Genomic DNA, 18,399 nt, shown 5'->3' with positions numbered 1-18,399 from the left:
AAGTATCCCCCACATAGACACCTTCGACTTTTCAAGATTTTACGCCACTACCATCACACGAATGAAAATGAACCATGGTAAGTTCCCTGCACATGTGGCAAAAATAGGCATTGATGTGAATGCATTATGCTCTTGTGACAATTTTTCTTTAGCGGATATAAATCACATCCTATTCATATGTCCCAACTTCGAACTGTTCCGGACGGATTTCTTAAATAATTTACTTTCCTCAAATGTTTCGTGTCCAACTAATATAACAGTGCATTTAGCTACACTAAATGAAAAAATATACAACATAATTCTAAAATTCATAATTATATCTAAAATATCAATATAAAAAGTAGTAGGGAAGGTTAAAAAAAAGATTTCGCTCGGATGCAAAAAGTTTAGCTCCATAAGAAAATACATGGGATTTTGCGGTCGGACCAAGTTTGTTCATCTACTGTACGCGGGGTAGCTTTTGATTGGTTGATTGAATGACGGCAAAAATGGAGGAGTGGGGGTGTTTTGTAGAGGGCTTTGACGGCTAAGGCCCAGTTCGTAGATAATGGACGTCTGGCAGAGACGAGGCTCAGACCTTTGTCCCTTCCGTGCGAACTGGACCTGAGATCCAAAAATCGCCAGAATGAATCTGCTCAAATTTGCACGTGTTTTTCCATAAGGAATGTCACAGAACTCTTAAAGCTATATTACTCTGTAGACTCCAAAATAATTTCCTTCTGCAGCCTTAATCAATATACATATAATGAAATGAATGGAGACATTCCCGAAAAAATTAATGGTTTGGTTCACAGGGACCGTGTCGTATGGGGTGCCCCGCCCTGTATTAAAACCACATTGAAATGTTTTCATGTATATTTCAATTAAATACTTTTTATAAATATTTCAGTATCCAAGAATCATCACATAGATCACAAAATGTTATTTTTGATGTTTCACATCTGCCGTTGTAAAGATACGCCCGAAGAAGCCATTGTATGGCGAACCATGTGTTGCGTTTTTGTAAAACTGTTTAGTGAAAATCACACAATAAAGTGTTTTTTGAATACGTTATTGTTTTTTGTTGTAGTATCATGCTTCATATGTTTTGAATTCAATTGTTATTCATGTTCATATAGCGACTCTAATTGTTTACAGTTTTAATTTCAGTTTTTTCAACTAACAGTTATAATGTTAAGTGACGTTTATTATCACAATTAATAAACACATCGACTATCATTATAGAAAATGATTATTGCAATCAGCTCAACCATACCACATTTTATGATGACCAGAATAAACCAGTGAGAGTTAAGAAGAAAAATAAACATATTGTAACGAATCTGAAGCCGTCCCTGACTGATATCTCAGCCAGCAAACACATGACTCACTGCGAATCGCCGCGAAAAGTATAGATGAGTGCCGAAACGAGAGAGATCTGGAGTGATCGTTGCCGATATACAAGCCGGCTTCCCGTCCCAAGACGGCAGTCTGTATTCAGAAAGCGAATCGTGCGTTTAAATAAAGAATTCGAACAGTGAAAATAAATAAAAATAAATAAATAAAGATAAATAAAATGTTTCGAAATGGAATTACAACTCCATGGTCTGGAAACAAAAGAGTAATAAGATACATGCAATCCTATTGGCTGATAAAAGACAACTAACTACCTGACGAAATACTTCCATACTTCGAAAAACATGAGGAACTTTCGTTTAAAGAAAATATTCTTGTTTGGAAAGGACAAATATGTATTTCAGAAGCACTTCGACATGAGGTATTGATGATGCTTCATGATGGACATCCTGGTATAACTGCCATGCAGTCCAGTGTACATTTACATGTGTACTGGCCGCCGAACGTGGACAATGAAATCTTAAGTTTCGTAAAAACTTGTACCTCTCGTCAAGAATCTCAACAAAATAATCAAACTTTTATTGTATCTATGGAATGCTTCTTCGGAACCATGGTCGCGAGTTCATAGGTATAGACTTTGCCGGACCGTTCGAGGGAAAAATGTGACTTATCATAATAGATGCTTATATACCTGGCACGAGATCACCACGTTATTAACAATCAATGTGCTTCATGAAGTAATAAGGTTATCCGAAAATATTTGTGTTGGATAATGGTTCTCAGTTAACCGCTGAAGAGTTCGGATTATTTTACAAGTCTTACTGTATCAGACATATTCAATCAACACTGAGACAAAACCCGAGAAAAATGTACTCGCAGAAAGAGCAGTTAAGATTTTCAAAGATCGCATGTCAGCTAGTGGAGAAGAGAAAAACCAGGATGAACGTTAACAAAGTTCCTTGCTGATCGAAATACTATGCAACGTTCGACAGGTAGGGCTTCAAGCGATTTGATGTTTGGTCGACATTTATGTCTCGGAAACATGGATAAGGCTGAAGTTGATCAGAAACGAAAAACACGATCGTGGTTCAAAGGATTCGATCTTTCATCCTAATCAGGCAGTCTGGGTGAATAATAAACTAGGTAAACGATCCACAACAGGACCCGCAATGGATCAAAATATACCATATCAATACATCGTTGGGGTAAATGGAACACCAAAAAAGCATGGAGACCAGTTGAGACTTCGTTTGAATCAACCTAAGCAAGCGGGACAAAAACAGTAACATGCATAGGATTCTGAGAAACCTTTCATGGCATGTGTTTCTAATGTATTGCAAGATGAAGATTCTACCAAAGAAAACATGACATAACCTGTGAACATGGGCATACAGCCAAAGACGACATTATTCAAGAAAAACAGGCGGTCTTTCCGGAACTCAGAAGAAACTCGTCCCCAAACCGAAAACTACCTGCTCGTTATTGTGACTGAGTGAAACACTAATTCCTAGTTTTGTTTTGGTAGCGAGAAATATAGTATCACGTTTCATAGGTTTTGAATTCAATTTTTATTCATGGTCATATGGCGATTCTACTTGTTTATAGTTTTAATTTCGGTTTTTCAATTGACAGTTGACGTTTATTATTACAGTTAACCTTCATCCTCCTGCATCAGAACTGACAATAATTTTAAATCTATTCTATATAACAGATTAAAATTTCGAACAAAAGTCATCAAGGAAATCATTACATTTTTTATTTTTTTCAGATCGTGAAAAGTGAAAAATCTTCAAAGAAGACTAATAAAAACAGTTTCAACTAGTTCCGTATCATTGAAAGAAACGAAAATATCAATATTGTTTAGAAAACTATTCTCACCTTTCATATCATTCATAATCTCTGTATAAGTTTTTCTGACTAAATCCAATAAACCGTTTATGCCAGGTTTAATTGCAAAACATCTTTGTAACATCGCTGATTGTCCTTTTGATGGATAAACATTTTCATTTATCGATTTCCTCACCAAATTTTTGATTTCAATAAAGTTCTTATTCTCTAATGTTTTTCTCAGTTGAACAAAAAAAGGTTGTTCAAATTCGATTATTACCTCTTTCAGAGGATCGATGAGTTCCAATAAACTATTTAAATGCATAACATAGTTGAGCTGGCGAATTGAGAGATTTTGCGGGTCACTTGTAACCAGCGTTCCAATACTCAGGAGCGAATCAATATTAGACAGTTTTTGTAGGAGGACCTGAAAAATTTTGTATTCATTTGTTTCAAATTATTTGATATATTACCCGCAAAGAAGATAATGCTTCAGGATGTTTAGCTAACTCATCAACGCAGTTCAGACGATCAGTAATCAAATTAACATCACATGGTGGCTGGAGAATAATAGATCTCAATGTCCGTGCACCTATTTTGGTCTGACAGTGATTTAGTACTCCGAAAAGACTTGCATATTTATTACCTTGAGCTGGTCTTGTACTGCAAACCAGTTCAAGCCGATCTGCAGTTGAAACATCTGAAAATTGACATTTTGAATATAACTGGCCGATACTTGATGAACATCCATATTAAAACTAACTCATAAACTTCATTGTATGATTTTCACTATAAAGGGTTTTACAAAAATCGCGACACGTATTTCGCTATATAATGGACTTCTCGTGAAAGCTATTGTATAGCGAAACACGTGTCGCGGTTTTTGTAAAACCCTTTATAGTGAAAATCATACAATAAAGTATATTAGTTTTCTTTTGACATCTGTTGAAGACGTTGGGAAATAAAAAATAAGCCAGGGAAGAACTGCGTATAGACTTGATTTTTGTCCACTGCTGAAGACGAAACGTTAAGATAAGTATTGTATCATTTTTTAGCTTTTTTTGATAAACAAACTTATTGAATAGGACAAGTTACTGATGAACAGAATATTTTTCTTTGTGTAAAATACTTTGAATTCACACAGTAACTTATCGGAGTGAACTTGACGGCCGGGGCCTCAATCTGCCTACTTCCCAGGGCTCCCAGGGCTGCCTCTAAGGTCTCAATCTGCCTTCTCCTTAAATTGAACTGAGGTATCGACGGGCTGCCTGATCATGTTTATTCATTATTTTACAATGTAATTATATGATTTGCTGAGACCCTGCTATAGGCTTATTATGCCTCTTCAGGTATCGATGGGTGTTCGGTGGTATTTATATCGGCGAGAGGTAATGAATTGGAAATGTGGGAGCGGGGCTTCTGGTCCCCCTAAGGACAAAATTGTCAATGAATCCCAAGGTATATATGAGATTCCATGCTCCGATTGCCATAAAACATATGTAGGCCAGACCAACAGACGTGTGACAAGTAGAGTATACGAACATCAACTTGCTGTCCGAAAGTCAGACCCATCCTCAGCCTTGTCCAAACATCATCAAGAGACAGGACACAAGATTGAATTTGCAAACACTAAGACCGTCGCCACAGCGGAAATATACAAGCTCAGATAATTCGCGAGGCCATCGAAAAGCGATCTTCCTGCCTGGACAAACGTGATGACGGTCACAGACTTCCAACTACCTGGAAACCACCCCACCAAGACGTCCGGTGACGGTAATCACCCGAAGCGTCGCCCCCACATTTCCACTTCAGTAGCTCCCGCTGATATACCACCGAACGCCCATCATTACCTCAGTTCAATTCAAGGAGTAGGCAGATCGAGACCCTAGAGCCTAGACCCTAGAACTCCTGACGAGTCCTGGGGAGTAGGCAGCTTGAGGCCTCGGCGTCAAGTCACATCAATTTCTTGAAAATGGCTCCAAAATCGGAGCCGAAACGCCGAACACAAAACTCCAGAAGCGGTTCAACCCGGACTCAACGACAACATATTAATTATTACAAAGTCAGATAAGGGCAACGTAACAGTTGTTATTGACAGAGATCAATACGATTTAATATCGAGTGATCTCATTCTGAATAACAGCTCTTATGTTGAACTTCGCTCAGACCCCACTTCTTCTATACAAACAAAAAGTAACAAATTAATCAAATCTCTACATATGAACAATGAGATCGATGAAATGAAAAAAATTACTTCATATAATTTAGTTTCCCCAAAATTTTATTCGTTCCCTAAAATTCATAAACCTTCATTATCTGGTAGACCAATAGTAGCCTCCATAGGATCACCCACAGAATCCATTGCTTCCTTCCTTGCTGATATTCTTACTAAAGTATATGATTTTCTGAATTGAAACACAAAACTCCCTGCACAAACTGTTCGAATGTGATTTACTGTATACCTTGCCGCAGCTGTGATAAAGAATATATAGGACAAATATCCAGATTAATAAAGGTTCGAATCAGAGCACACAAGAGTGACAGAAGGTTGCACTTGGAGAGATGTGCATTGAGCGAACATGTATCTAAGGAAAGACAATGGATGGATGGATTATAACTCAATAAAAATTGATTGATAAGATCATCAGATTTGCTCCACTAGTGTTCATATCACAGATTGAATCTTTCAGATATCTGAATATATCATCAGCAGTTCAATAAATGTGTTATATATTACACCCTGTATGCCCACCGCCATGTTATTTTTTCCTTAATCTGATTCATCATACATTATTATTAATATATCACTTTCGTGCTTCCAATATTTTCATATACATGTTTTATTTTTATAATTCAACCACGTTCTTTGAATCTCTAAGATACTCAGTTCATCCCTCTCTGTTTTCATTCATCACTCTGAATCATCGACGAAAGCCGACAAAACAACCGCCATAAATATCAACAATTCGCATTTACTTCCAATATTTCACGTTGGTGTCGAGGCTAAGGACAACGTCTATAACACCGATGACCTGGGTTCAATTCTCCGGTCACTTTTTTTAATTTATTTTTCCTCAGTTGCCGATGACCACTTGGACCACGTAACTGGTGCGCGACCAGGGGGCTCAGGGGTGAAGGCCTGACGCGGAGTCCCAAGGGGGCCCACGCTCTTTGAATCCCTTCTATACTCATTCCATCCTTATCTGCTTGGAATAGAAAATTGGTAACTCCAAAAAGAGTTTCAGAAGGTGATCCTCAGAATAAATCAAACGAAATACTAAATTGTTGGGCTAGTTTGCCAGATAAACTTATTTGCCTCAAAAAAGTGGCATTTGCAATGCTTTCGGCATTCGGATTGTCCTATATGTGTGATCAAGTGTTTTCCCATATGAAAATCACTTTGAATTCATATCGAAGCCGAAGCCAGAAAATTTAGAGCCTTGTGTTATTTCGAAAGTAACTAGACACGAATCAGAAATGCAAAAGCTTTCGCGAGAAACACAAGAACAAGGATCACACTGAAAACTTTTCATGTGCAATGTTTCCTTTTTGTTTAAAATTTTCAGAAATATTAATGTTTTTTTTTATTTCATCAGTTACCTTCCTCATTACTTTCAACAATTTTTTATTAAATATTTTACCGTTTTTTATAGTGGCAGTTTTGCTTTGTTCAATTTTTTTTAAGGACAGAACACAAACACTACAGAAAAATCCGTAAAGCGCTCTCCCAGCGGTGCCTGTGCGAAAGTAGTGATTCACACTGGATTTGAATCGCTGGAGATTAAATCCAATAGAATAAATGTTCTCAGGACGTTTATTCCACATAAACGCATTTCTCTAGATGAAATAGTTTCCAACAGTGAAGTTCGAGGTGTACTGAGTTGAAACTCAAAACGATGAGCAGCCACAGTCCGTCGCGTATTTTTGATATATATCGCTATTGGTGGAATCAAATGTGACAAGTCACTTGAACACTTCCCATGAAAGTACCTATAGAAGAGAGACCAATCTCAAAACTTTATTTGATGTTCCAGGCTATCAAGGTTGCACGTGATGTTCGCGTCTCCAATCAGGCGGATGGCTCTTTTCTGGATGGAATCCAGCAACTTTAGGGTATGTTTGGGGGCAGAGCTCTATACATGAAAACAATATTCCAAAGAAGGTCTGATCTGAGCTTTATAAAGCATCAAGAGTTGCTGAGGTGTGTACAGTTTTCTGATGCAGAACAACGTACCAAGCTTTTGAGAAGCAGCCTTTGCAATTGGTGTCCATTTTAACCCACAAAAAACGTATCAAAGCAGAAAGCGGAATTGTTTGACTTAACATTATTATATCCGGTTCGGAGACATCTATCTTCTTGGAAAAACCGATACTTGGGTTTTTGTGGCATTGAATTGAACCTGGTTACGTTCACCAATTCGAAACCAGTTCTAGATCCTCATTGAGATATGCAACCTCGTGCTGCCGGTGAAGATGTGCCTCCGTAGCCGATGTCCTGGAATCCAAATGGAATAACGAGACATGTGTGCTGTCGTCATCAAAGCAATATATTAGATTATCGTTTTTTTTCAATAAGTCGTTGATATATAATAGAAAGGGGGTTGGAGACAATATGGATCCCTGAGGAACACCAGCGTTGACGGTGAAAGTATTCGAGAGATATCCATCAACGGCCACTTGCAGGAAACGTTCTTTAAGGAAACTGAAGAAATATCAAGCGCAACAGCTCTTGATTCTCCATGTTTTTCGATTGCGTTATTCCAAATATGGGTGATACGATAGAAGGTCGCCTGTTGATTTTTGTTTACGAAAGCCATATTGATGATCGCTCAAGATGTTGAAGCCACCCAAATATTCGAAGATATGGTGTTTCACGACTTTCTCCATGATTTTTGATATCACTGATAGCAAAGCGATTGGCCTATAGTTATTTGGACGCGTTTTCTTGCCCTGAATAGGCTGACCACGAGCAATCTTCCAACAAGAAGGAAAAACCTGTTTCATGTAAGACAGGTTGAAAAGTCTGCAAAATACTGGTGTGAGTTCATTTGCTATTTGTAAGTACGATGACGGGCACTTCATCAGAGCCAGACGCCTTGTTTTTATTGAGCTGCTTCAAAATTCATCTGACTAGACGCTGTCGTAAATTAATTTCTAGCATTGTGGATTCTAGTATGGGAATAGTGGGTGGTGTCTTTACCAGAAAATCGACTGTGGAGTGAGACGCAAATTTTTCAGCTAGTATGCTTTTCCTATGGCTGCTGTTAAAATTGAACCATCCGCTTAGTGGTGGAATTGTGGATTTAGTGTTCTGATTAACAGTTTTAGCATGTGGAGTTTATTGCTTTCATTTATCCTAATTCTGCAGCTGTTGTGAGCATCAACAAACCTGGTTCGGTTTTCGGCACTGAGATTTTTGTGACGCTGCCGGAAGGCGAGATTATTGGAAGCGACATCTTGCTCGCATGTTTTGTTGAACCAAGGTTGGCCGTTAGAAGGTCGTTTCATTAAAAAAGAAATATATGCATTCATGGATGATATAACTTCCGTGACTTCAGAAGCACAAGTTGATGGATCTGACCTGAAACAACCATCTAGCCAGAGGAAATTTAGGAAATGGTCGTGAAAATCCTCCCATTCAGCTGATCAATAATACCAAACTTTGCACGGCTTAGATTGTTCCCCAACATTTATCGGTAACTCACTGAACACTGAAATGAGTTGGTGGTCAGAAGATCCCAATGGAGACCTTACGGTGACTATGATTTCTGGATTGGTTTTCAGGTATATTTGAAAATTTGAGCCATTCGATATTGTGGACATTGAAGTCACCGAATGTGGAAATTTCGGCACTGGGATGATTGATTTGCAGAAAGTGAAGAGAATAGTGCCCTATATTGTGTATCGCTAGTTGGTAGATAAACGCAGCATATGAATTTGGTGATCTGCTGTGATATTATTTTGAACCACATAACATCAAAGTTTCGGAGTTCCAGCATTTTCTTTCGTTGCAGAAAGTTAATGGTGTTTGCAAGTGAAGGAAATAGTGCCCTATATTGTGCACTAGATGGTCGATAAAAGCAGCATATTAATTTGGTAATTTTCTGTGATATTATTTAAACGACATAACATCAAAGTTTCGGGGTTCCAGCATTTCCTCTCGTTGACAGGAGAGATCGCTTCTGATAAAAAGAGATATTCCAACAACAACTTGTTTGCCTACTTTCTAATGAATGAATCTCCTTGAAAAGATCAGGTATACGAATAAATTAAATTTCACAAAATACCGTAGCCATACTTAACTTTTCTACCTAGAAATAAACAGATTTAATAATGGCGAATTATTCAGTTCAGTTTGATCCTTCATATTTCCATACTGTCCAACAGGTTAGGTTTCAAACCTTTCTTCTCGAATAAGGGGCTTGAATTCATGATTAAACTCATGTATTCTTTGTGTATTCTTTGACGTTCCCACACCCCACATTTTACACCTAACATTTGACAAATGACAAAGGACGCCATATTTTTTCTTTTACGTTAGCAGCCATGTTTTTTCTTTAACGCTGCATGCTTTGTACAGCATTTGATTGGTGTGTTTCGAAACAACATCCTGTATACCTTGATTTTTCGACAAACAGCTGTCATGTTTTTTTCTTTTACGTTAGCAGCCATGCTGTTTCTTTAACACAGGTAGCCATATATTTTTCCTTAACGCTGCACACACCCTGTATAGCATTGGATTGCTGTATTTTGAAACAGCACCCTGTATACCTTATGATTTCTCGTAAAGCAACCAACATGTTTTGTTCTTTTACGTTGGCAATCATGTTTTTTTTCTTTAACGTTGCACACACCTTGTACACATTGACGCCATGTTTTTTCTTTTAGGTTAGTAGCCATATTTTTTCTTTAACGCTGCACACACCCTGTATACCTCCATGGCAGCCATGTTTTTTTTCTTTAACGCAGGCAATCATGTTTTTTTTTCAACGCTGGCAATCATGTTTTTTTCTTCAATACTGCACACACTGTATAGCATTTGTTTGATGAGTCTTAAAAAACACCCTGTATACCCCATTATTATTGTTATCATATCATTCCAAGCGCGCTCGTCTCGTTATCATTCAAACGTTAACACTGATAAGCCACTTCCGTTCCAGAATCCGCTTTGTTCATCTACTCAAGTCAACTCTATCCCAGCCACCCGGTTCTGGTGCAGATTGAAACAGAACTAATTCATATTCAACGAAACAAAATTCAAATTCACATATCGGAAAAGAGGGTAATGAGAAGTCCGATAGTTCAGCCAAGGATGCCACTTCAAGAGTGCACAATCACCCACCCTGACGTTGACTATAACGATCTAAAACGCACATCAAAAAAGCCGTAATATCCAACTGGTAGACGAGACGGAATGGAACATAGCTAAAGCTAAACTTCCAGAAATCAAATCAACAGTACTACCATCGAGCAATCTACCTCAGAAGAGAAACATTCAAAACAACACTCTCAAGGCTACGAATTGGATACACACGCCTAACTCACAGTTATCTCCTCAAGAGAGAACCCCACGTGGTACATCTGTGAAACAAACTAACCTGAGAAACACTTTTTAGTGGAGTGCCCGTTATACACAGATAAGAGATTGGCAAATGAAATGACAGAAGATCTAAAAGTGTTATTGAACGGTCAGTCAAATAATAAACTATTAAAATTACTGAAAGATAACAATTTCTTACATAAAATATGACTTATGAGTTACTTTTGATTCACTTATTGTAGTCAATGTACTATAAAAACACATTATGTAAATTATGGTACAGACAATAACCCATGGCGGTTGGGGCTTTAAAAAAGGCTTTCATTCAAAACCATAAATATACTTGAGTTTCAGTCAAATTTACTGAACAGTATTTAACGTGGTTTTTTGAATTGTAATAACTTAGTAATTTATGAACTGATTGAAATAAATCAAAATAATCAAAAGTAAAACTTTTCACAATAGATCAGAGAAAACTGAACCCAGATCAGATGTATAAGAGGATTTGAATTACATCAGGTACTATTCTTAGCGTTAAATCTTCTCTAGGTTTTTTGTTTTTAGGAGTGTATATTGTTTTGTTTAATATATTGAATGTTATGTCTTGTTGTGTTTCGATTTGTACTTGTTCCTCGATAAGTGATTTTTGACTGTTAATTAACAAGTACAAATAAAAACACAACAAGACCTAACATTCAATATATTAAACAAAACAATATACACTCCTAGAAACAATAAACCTAGAAAAGATTTAACACAAAGAATAGTACCTGATGTAATCCAAATACAGGCAAATTTAATCTTCCTCTTTGAAGATGATCACTTGGTGATCCAAACACGTGTCGAGGTGTTAAAAATAACGATTTGGTGTTGGGAAAAAACTCCAGTAATATAAATTTCCCTAAAGCAACAGAAGTACTTGTATTGAGGCGTTCGGACCGTATATATATATATGTATATATATATATATATATACATATATATCTATAGATAGATAGATAGATAATATATTACCTTTTTGTGCCATTTGTACAATGTATAGGTTCGTCACATAGAATAAGAAATATTGTACAGTGAATAAAAATTGTATCACGCAAATATCACAAGAAACAAAATACATTGTTACATCACATTAAAAGATTAGACTCATCAATTTTCATGTATGGTTCATATACTCATTCAGATCATAAAAACATCTATTCGAAAGAAATTTCTTCAATTCCACCTTGAACTTTTTTGGTGAAAGTTGCATTAGGTGATTTGGCAATAAATTATAGAGGTGAACACCCGCCCATTCTGGGGATTTTTTGTAGTAAGTGTGATTGAGTTTTGATTGATATAAGTGATGATTGTTTCGTGTTCTATACTGATGTATTTGAGCATTCGATGTAAGCTTTGTTTTGTTATTATGAACGAATATAAGTATTTTAAATAGGTAAATGCAAGTGGTAGTCAGAATTTTATTTCTTTTAAAAGTTCCTCTACAAGACTCACCAAAATCCAAGTCGAATATTAATCTTATTATTCTCTTTTGTTGCCTGAAAGCACGCACCCATTCGTTGGCTTGACCCCAAGAGATAATATTGTAGCTAAGTGTAGAATACACCATGCCAAAGTAAACACTCATGAGTGAATGTCTGTCAAGAGTGTCTTTCAAGGCATGGATAGCATAAAATGATTTATTGAGCTTGCCACAGACTGTGTTAATTTGTTCATTCCATTGAATGTTTGAATCTAAAACAGTTCCTAAAAATAGAGTTTGTTGGCTACATTTAACAGTGTAACCATCAAATTCCATCACTTCCATTATGTCAACTCGTCTTTTTGTGAACTCCATTATTTTTGTTTTTGAAATGTTCACCAATAGGTGATTAGCCAAACACCATCGGGAGAACTGTTCAATGACATTTCTGATTTTCGAAATTATTTCCTCAGGAGTGTGTCCGCTGACCACAATCGTTGTGTCATCTGCATACATGAATAGCCTTCCCTCCTTTATATAGTTGGGAAGGTCATTCACATATAGCAGAAACAACAGGGGTCCAAGAACACTCCCCTGAGGAGTTCCAAGTTCTATTTCATGTTTTTCAGAGGTATAGTTATCAATTTTCACTACCATTTGTCTTTCCCTTGTGAATGACATGAGCCAGTCGTTAATATGACCACGTATTCCAAGAGAATTTAACTTGATTTTTAAAATTTCATAGTTTAGGGTGTCAAAGGCTCGGGATAAGTCAAAGAAAATTCCATATACTAACTTATTGGCATCCATTTGGTCATAAATATATTGTACGAGTTCAGTAGTGGCTGTTTCCGTACTGAGGTCTTCACGGAAGCCATATTGGCATATTGTCAATGATTTGAATTTAGCCAAGAAGTCATTTATTCGGATACACATGCCCTTTTCAAATATTTTTGAAATTGGATTCAAGATAGAGATACCCCTGTAGTTTTCAATACTTTCTGGATCACCTCTCTTGAATATAGGAATGGTTTTGGAAATTTTTAGGACTGATGGAAATTTTCCACATTCTACAGAGAGGTTCAACAAATCAGCAATATAGGACGCTAGGAATTCATGGCAGTTTTTTAACAAAGACATTTGAACTTCATCTATGCTAGTGGATTTTTTATTTTTCATTTCCAAGATTATGTTTTTTATTTCTTTCTCATCAAAAGGCTGGAAAAAGAGAGAGAAAGGATTGAAGGAGGAAGTTGTGCAAATATTTTCCTCATCTGACATGTTAACAGTTCTGCCCACTAAGTTTTTTGTGAAGTATTCCGCAAATAGATTAGATATTTTGCTTTCATCAGAGATTTTTTTATCATCAATAGTCAATGATATACTTTTTGTTGTAATATTATTTTGATGAGTTTTGATTTTTACTAATTCCCAAATTTTTTTGGTTTTATTGTCCGAATCGTTTATAATATTCCGATAGAACTCTCCTTTCTCTTTTTTTATCCTTTTATTAAGTTCATTACGAATAGATTTATACCTGATTTCTATATTCTCGTCGTGCGATAATTTTCTCATCCAGTTCAATTGCCTCAATGAATCCATATCTTTTTGAGACCGTTCACTGAGATTGAATTTCATTCGGTTCTGAATTGTACCCTTACAGGCGGGGTACTTTTTTTGGGGGTGAGATACCTCAAAGCACCAATAAAAATGATTCCAGAAACTACCGAAAACCACATCTATGTCATTTGACACGGGAAGTTGTAAGGGCTCTTTATTGAATAAGTAGCTGAACTCCGATACCGTGTCAGAGTTCGAAATTCTTTTTTTTTATGAAAGGTGTAGTACTTACATAATCCCTATGAACTGACCATTTCATGTACTGTGCTAGATGATCTAAGAATCCGGGGTCTAAGTTTTTGATGATCAGGATATTATTTAAGTTTGATGAGACGTAATCTAGCCCGGTAGTACTAGTTATACCATCGGATCGGGTAATGATACGCGTTGGTTCATTGATATGGTTGATAAGCCCATATGAGTCAAGTATGTCGAAAAGCGACTTTGTTTCTGAGCAGTTAGTGTTCAGAAAGTTGATATTCAGATCACCACAAAGAATTATGTGTTTGTACTTTTTCATAACTTTTGAGAAAGTTGAATCTAGCCTCTTTAGAAAATCTTTAGTATCCGAAAGAGGAGGCCTATATATACATAGAATAGCATAGTCCCCACCTCTATAACTTAATGCTGAACATTCAAAACATTGTTCTGTAGAAAGTGAGATATCTATCTTACAGCATTCTGAGACAATAGAATAGAACTATATATATAGTTATTGATGAATTGATTTAAATAAGAATTAATCTCCAAGAATGTTGTAAAATAACGAGTGTCCAATTACATTCATTTGTAATGATTGACGTTTGTAGTATCTTGAAGAAGGACATCAACTCAACAACTCACCTATTATAGCATATCCTTCCGACTCTTGATAAACAATTTTGATAGATCCTCCTGCATAATAGATGAAGAAATTCTCTTGTATATATGTTAAAAGAGCACAAGAAGCAGCTAACGCATAATATCTGAAAATCAAATCAACATCATATTTTAGTGCTTCAACGGTTTTAGTGTTGAAAAATATACAAGAAATCTAGTTCTAGCTGAATTCAAGCTCTAGATCTTTGATGCAGTCGAGTTCTGACTTTCATATACTGAGAATGGGCTCTCCCATCATGAAAAAAAAGTTTAAATATAATAAATATGTATCAATGATTAAAGTTTGTTTATCTTTTAAAAGGAAAATTCGTATGAAAATAAAAACGATTGGGAATTTTGATATACCAATATGTAGAATATTTTATTATTCTTGATAATAATTATACAATTTTCACATTATAAATTTTATTCAAAACGCCTTTTACTAGCACTGTAGTTTTAACAGTTGAACTGGTACATCAAACTATCTTACAATGTCTTTTATATAACAGTAACTTGATTAAATGAAATCAAATAAGCGAATGAATGGCATTACCTACGTACCGTCATCAATGACATGAGTAGATTTGACTCGTGACATTATGAATGAATTGAGCGCTTCATCTTATCCAGATTGGTGAGACAATCAGATATAGATCACCAGTTGTTGCCGCGTCTTCGCCCGCGTAGTTTGGTTTGTCACATTGAGTTTCGTGACAGACCATTTTTAAACAAATAATTACAATATTTTTATATTAATCCAAAACTTCAGGTTTTCAACTTCAAAACTGACGAAATTCAATACAATTTTTAAACCCCTATTTTTTCACCTTTATGGATGGAAATTCCTGATTCCCTTTCTTGATGCTTATTTACGCTATACAAAGAACCTACCTGCATATTTCTAGGTTTAGTAGCTTCGGCTTTACATCAGTATAAGAGTATCAGTCAATCAATAGCTACCCACTTATATGTTATCTAAAATGACACCGAATAGAAATCAGTTAATGCATAAAGGGCTAATTCCGATTGTTTAACGCGTCTTCTACACGTTATTGTTAGATTTTCTCTGAACATTTTACAAAACCACAACATGTGAGTAGGTATACAATGCCGATTGCGCATCACCGGAAGTCAACCGTCTGACTGGTGAATTGTTGGAGTGTGAGTGTTTTTAGGGGAACCTAGATTTTGGGGATGGGGCACTGATGGTCTTTGTGATTTTTGAAGTAGCGTTAGTGACGGTGTGGTTGATGGGAAAAGTAACAAGTCGTGATCGTAAGTCCTTATTCGGTTGTAGGTCCTCGATTTGGGGTCAGAACCATTGATTTTGGGAGTGCAGAGTCGTAGGTAACAAGACATGGGTCCTAGATTCAGGTATAATATGATAAGCACTGATGGCCACTCATACCTTTGGCCTTTGGAGAGTTGCGCCACGGCTTACCCGAGCAACTAGTGCAAAACCGTATCGGCAGCCCAGGCGCACCCGGGAAGGAGAATACCATTCTCCCTCCGGTGCCGGCCGTGGGTCCACAGGGCTAACCACCCGGTCGACCCAAAACTTGGTTCCTGGTAATCGAGGAAGGGGCCCCCACAATCGACCCGCTCAGAGGGGTCAGAGGCAAGGTGGTGGGGCCCATAATCATGATTTTCCTACCGATGACAACGCTGGCAATGACAACGGATGCTTTGAGTGAACGCATGAGCTAAGAGATAGCCTTATGTATTGCTACAAGAGTAGTGAGCCCGTGCGAAGAGGGTACTTGGCGAGAATGCATGCTCTGTGGTGTGAAACATATCCGGAGCATGCCCCCTTTTCCGCCCAAAATCTTAGGGATTACGTATCCCATCTTCTGCGGCAGGGCTATACAGCTCCTTCCCAGCCTGCTAACGAAGTGGTAGAAGTGACAGTTGGCAATGACAACGGATGCTTTGAGTGAACGCATGAGCTAAGAGATAGCCTTAGGTATTGCTACAAGAGTAGTGAGCCCGTGCGAAGAGGGTACTTGGCGAGAATGCATGCTCTGTGGTGTGAAACATATCCGGAGCATGCCCCTTTTTCCGCCCAAAATCTTAGGGATTACGTATCCCATCTTCTGCGGCAGGGCTATACAGCTCCTTCCCAGCCTGCTAACGAAGTGGTAGAAGTGACAGTTCTACCACCCGTTGACACGGCTGGATAGGAGACTCGCATCATGCCACCAATGGAGTCAATCAGAACACGCAGAGCGCTCCACAGAATTAGGCCTCTGAAGCCACAAGAACTGGCTTGTTTGGATGCGGAAGTTCATAGTGTTCTAACAGAAGAGACTGACATCTGGCAAATCAACACCGCCTTGTATACCGTCGTCCAATCGCTTTCCGAATTGGAAGGACGAAATCCCGGCCTTGCGATTCGGATGATTGAACGGCGTGTACACAAGATGGAGGCTAAGATCACGTCGGCGAGACGACACGCGGCTCGTTTCCAATGTGTGATGGATTACAGGGCGATGGACTACAGGTTCTTTTGTGAATTATTTCAATAAAAATTTGACAATGACCAGACATATACAACCCCCGTATAGTAATGAACAAGTGATAGCCACAATTGCGCGGTATATATAATACAACTACGTTTCCGACGGTTAATAAAACATTTTCTGAACCATATCATATGCCAATTCGTTTTAAATTATAATCGTGATATTAAAATTATTGTCTACATGTATTGACAACTTGTTTTTTTTTTAATAGAATTGGCATTTTATTAGATTTTAAGATATTCTTGATTATTAACCAACAAATTTTGGTAATTTTTTCCTCTTCCCCACACTGAAACACAAAATCCTAAAATATTCCAGGTGGTATGTAATTTCCATAAGAATTCGATTAAAATTTGTGCAACAATCACTCTGTGTAAATCAATCGTGAAGCAAATTCTCAGATAATATTCTGTGTAGAATATCGAACGTTTGGGTATTTTTTTCTTTCGATGTCTGCCGCAATAAAACTTTTTATTCGAAGTGATTTTGAAATTAATACCATGTTTCAAAAACAAAAAATACAGCTCTTCCAAACGTGAAATGTTTTTTTTTTGACAAAAACTATGTAAATAAATTAATTTTTCGGTAATTTCATCTCATTTGATAAGCGAAAATTACATAATTTACTAACTCATCGAAGTTTCGTTGGCACAAAAAGAAGTCAATTATTCAAAAGACGTACAATTATGAGGTATTGTTTACACAAGAAAGTATATTCAAATGGATTTGCATATGATCATCATAATTGACATAAATCAATAGAGTATCTTGTATAAATTACAAACCTGTGCTGCAAAACCAACAAAATACCATTCAAGTTAGGGATACATAGATGAGATAACATTTCCATACCATTGACTTTGTTATATGTACTTCTTGGCACACCAACATATTTCACATTCGGAAAACGTTGCTTGACTGTATCGATCAATCGACTTCCAGCAAAGTGACCCAGAAGCGTGTTTGGAAATAAAATCTAAAAAGTGTATATGTTGCGAATCATTTCAACATCTATTCAATTCAGGTGTACCTCATTTGGATTAAATATGTTGAGCTTCGTGAGGGTATTATTATAGTTTTGTGTATCAGATATTTGACAAAGAATCAACAGAGGCGTAGATACACTAATAGCAGCGATACCCACTTCATATCTTGCTTCTCCCCTTCCTTCCGTTAATGCTAAAATAAAATGAGTATGAAGTTGATTACATTTCTGTTAATAACTCTGCTGA

The 18,399-nt window shown here is 37.0% G+C and overlaps 1 protein-coding gene across 4 annotated transcripts in view; it reads right to left on the bottom strand.

The window, feature by feature from the left end:
- The window catches only part of LOC111510601 (uncharacterized), an 83,028-nt gene that overhangs the window by 45,303 nt on the left and 19,326 nt on the right, over positions 1–18,399 (bottom strand). For 3 of the 4 annotated variants that reach the window (XM_074184853.1, XM_074184854.1, XM_074184855.1), the window contains exons 4-8: positions 18,198–18,346; positions 17,953–18,143; positions 14,628–14,749; positions 3,636–3,862; positions 3,214–3,589 (exon numbers count right to left, since the gene is read on the bottom strand). In XM_074184853.1, the coding sequence (XP_074040954.1) occupies positions 3,214–3,589; positions 3,636–3,862; positions 14,628–14,749; positions 17,953–18,143; positions 18,198–18,346 (1,065 nt within the window). The remainder of the gene's footprint in view (positions 1–3,213; positions 3,590–3,635; positions 3,863–14,627; positions 14,750–17,952; positions 18,144–18,197; positions 18,347–18,399) is intronic. The other variant, XM_074184856.1, reaches the window with a different exon arrangement.

Source organism: Leptinotarsa decemlineata, unplaced genomic scaffold (assembly GCF_025532065.1).
Source record: "Leptinotarsa decemlineata unplaced genomic scaffold, Ldec_3_MD MMD2_tig00026358_RagTag_RagTag, whole genome shotgun sequence".
Classification (NCBI taxonomy): Eukaryota; Metazoa; Arthropoda; class Insecta; order Coleoptera; family Chrysomelidae; genus Leptinotarsa; species Leptinotarsa decemlineata.
This window is presented reverse-complemented; position numbering and strand designations above follow the sequence as displayed.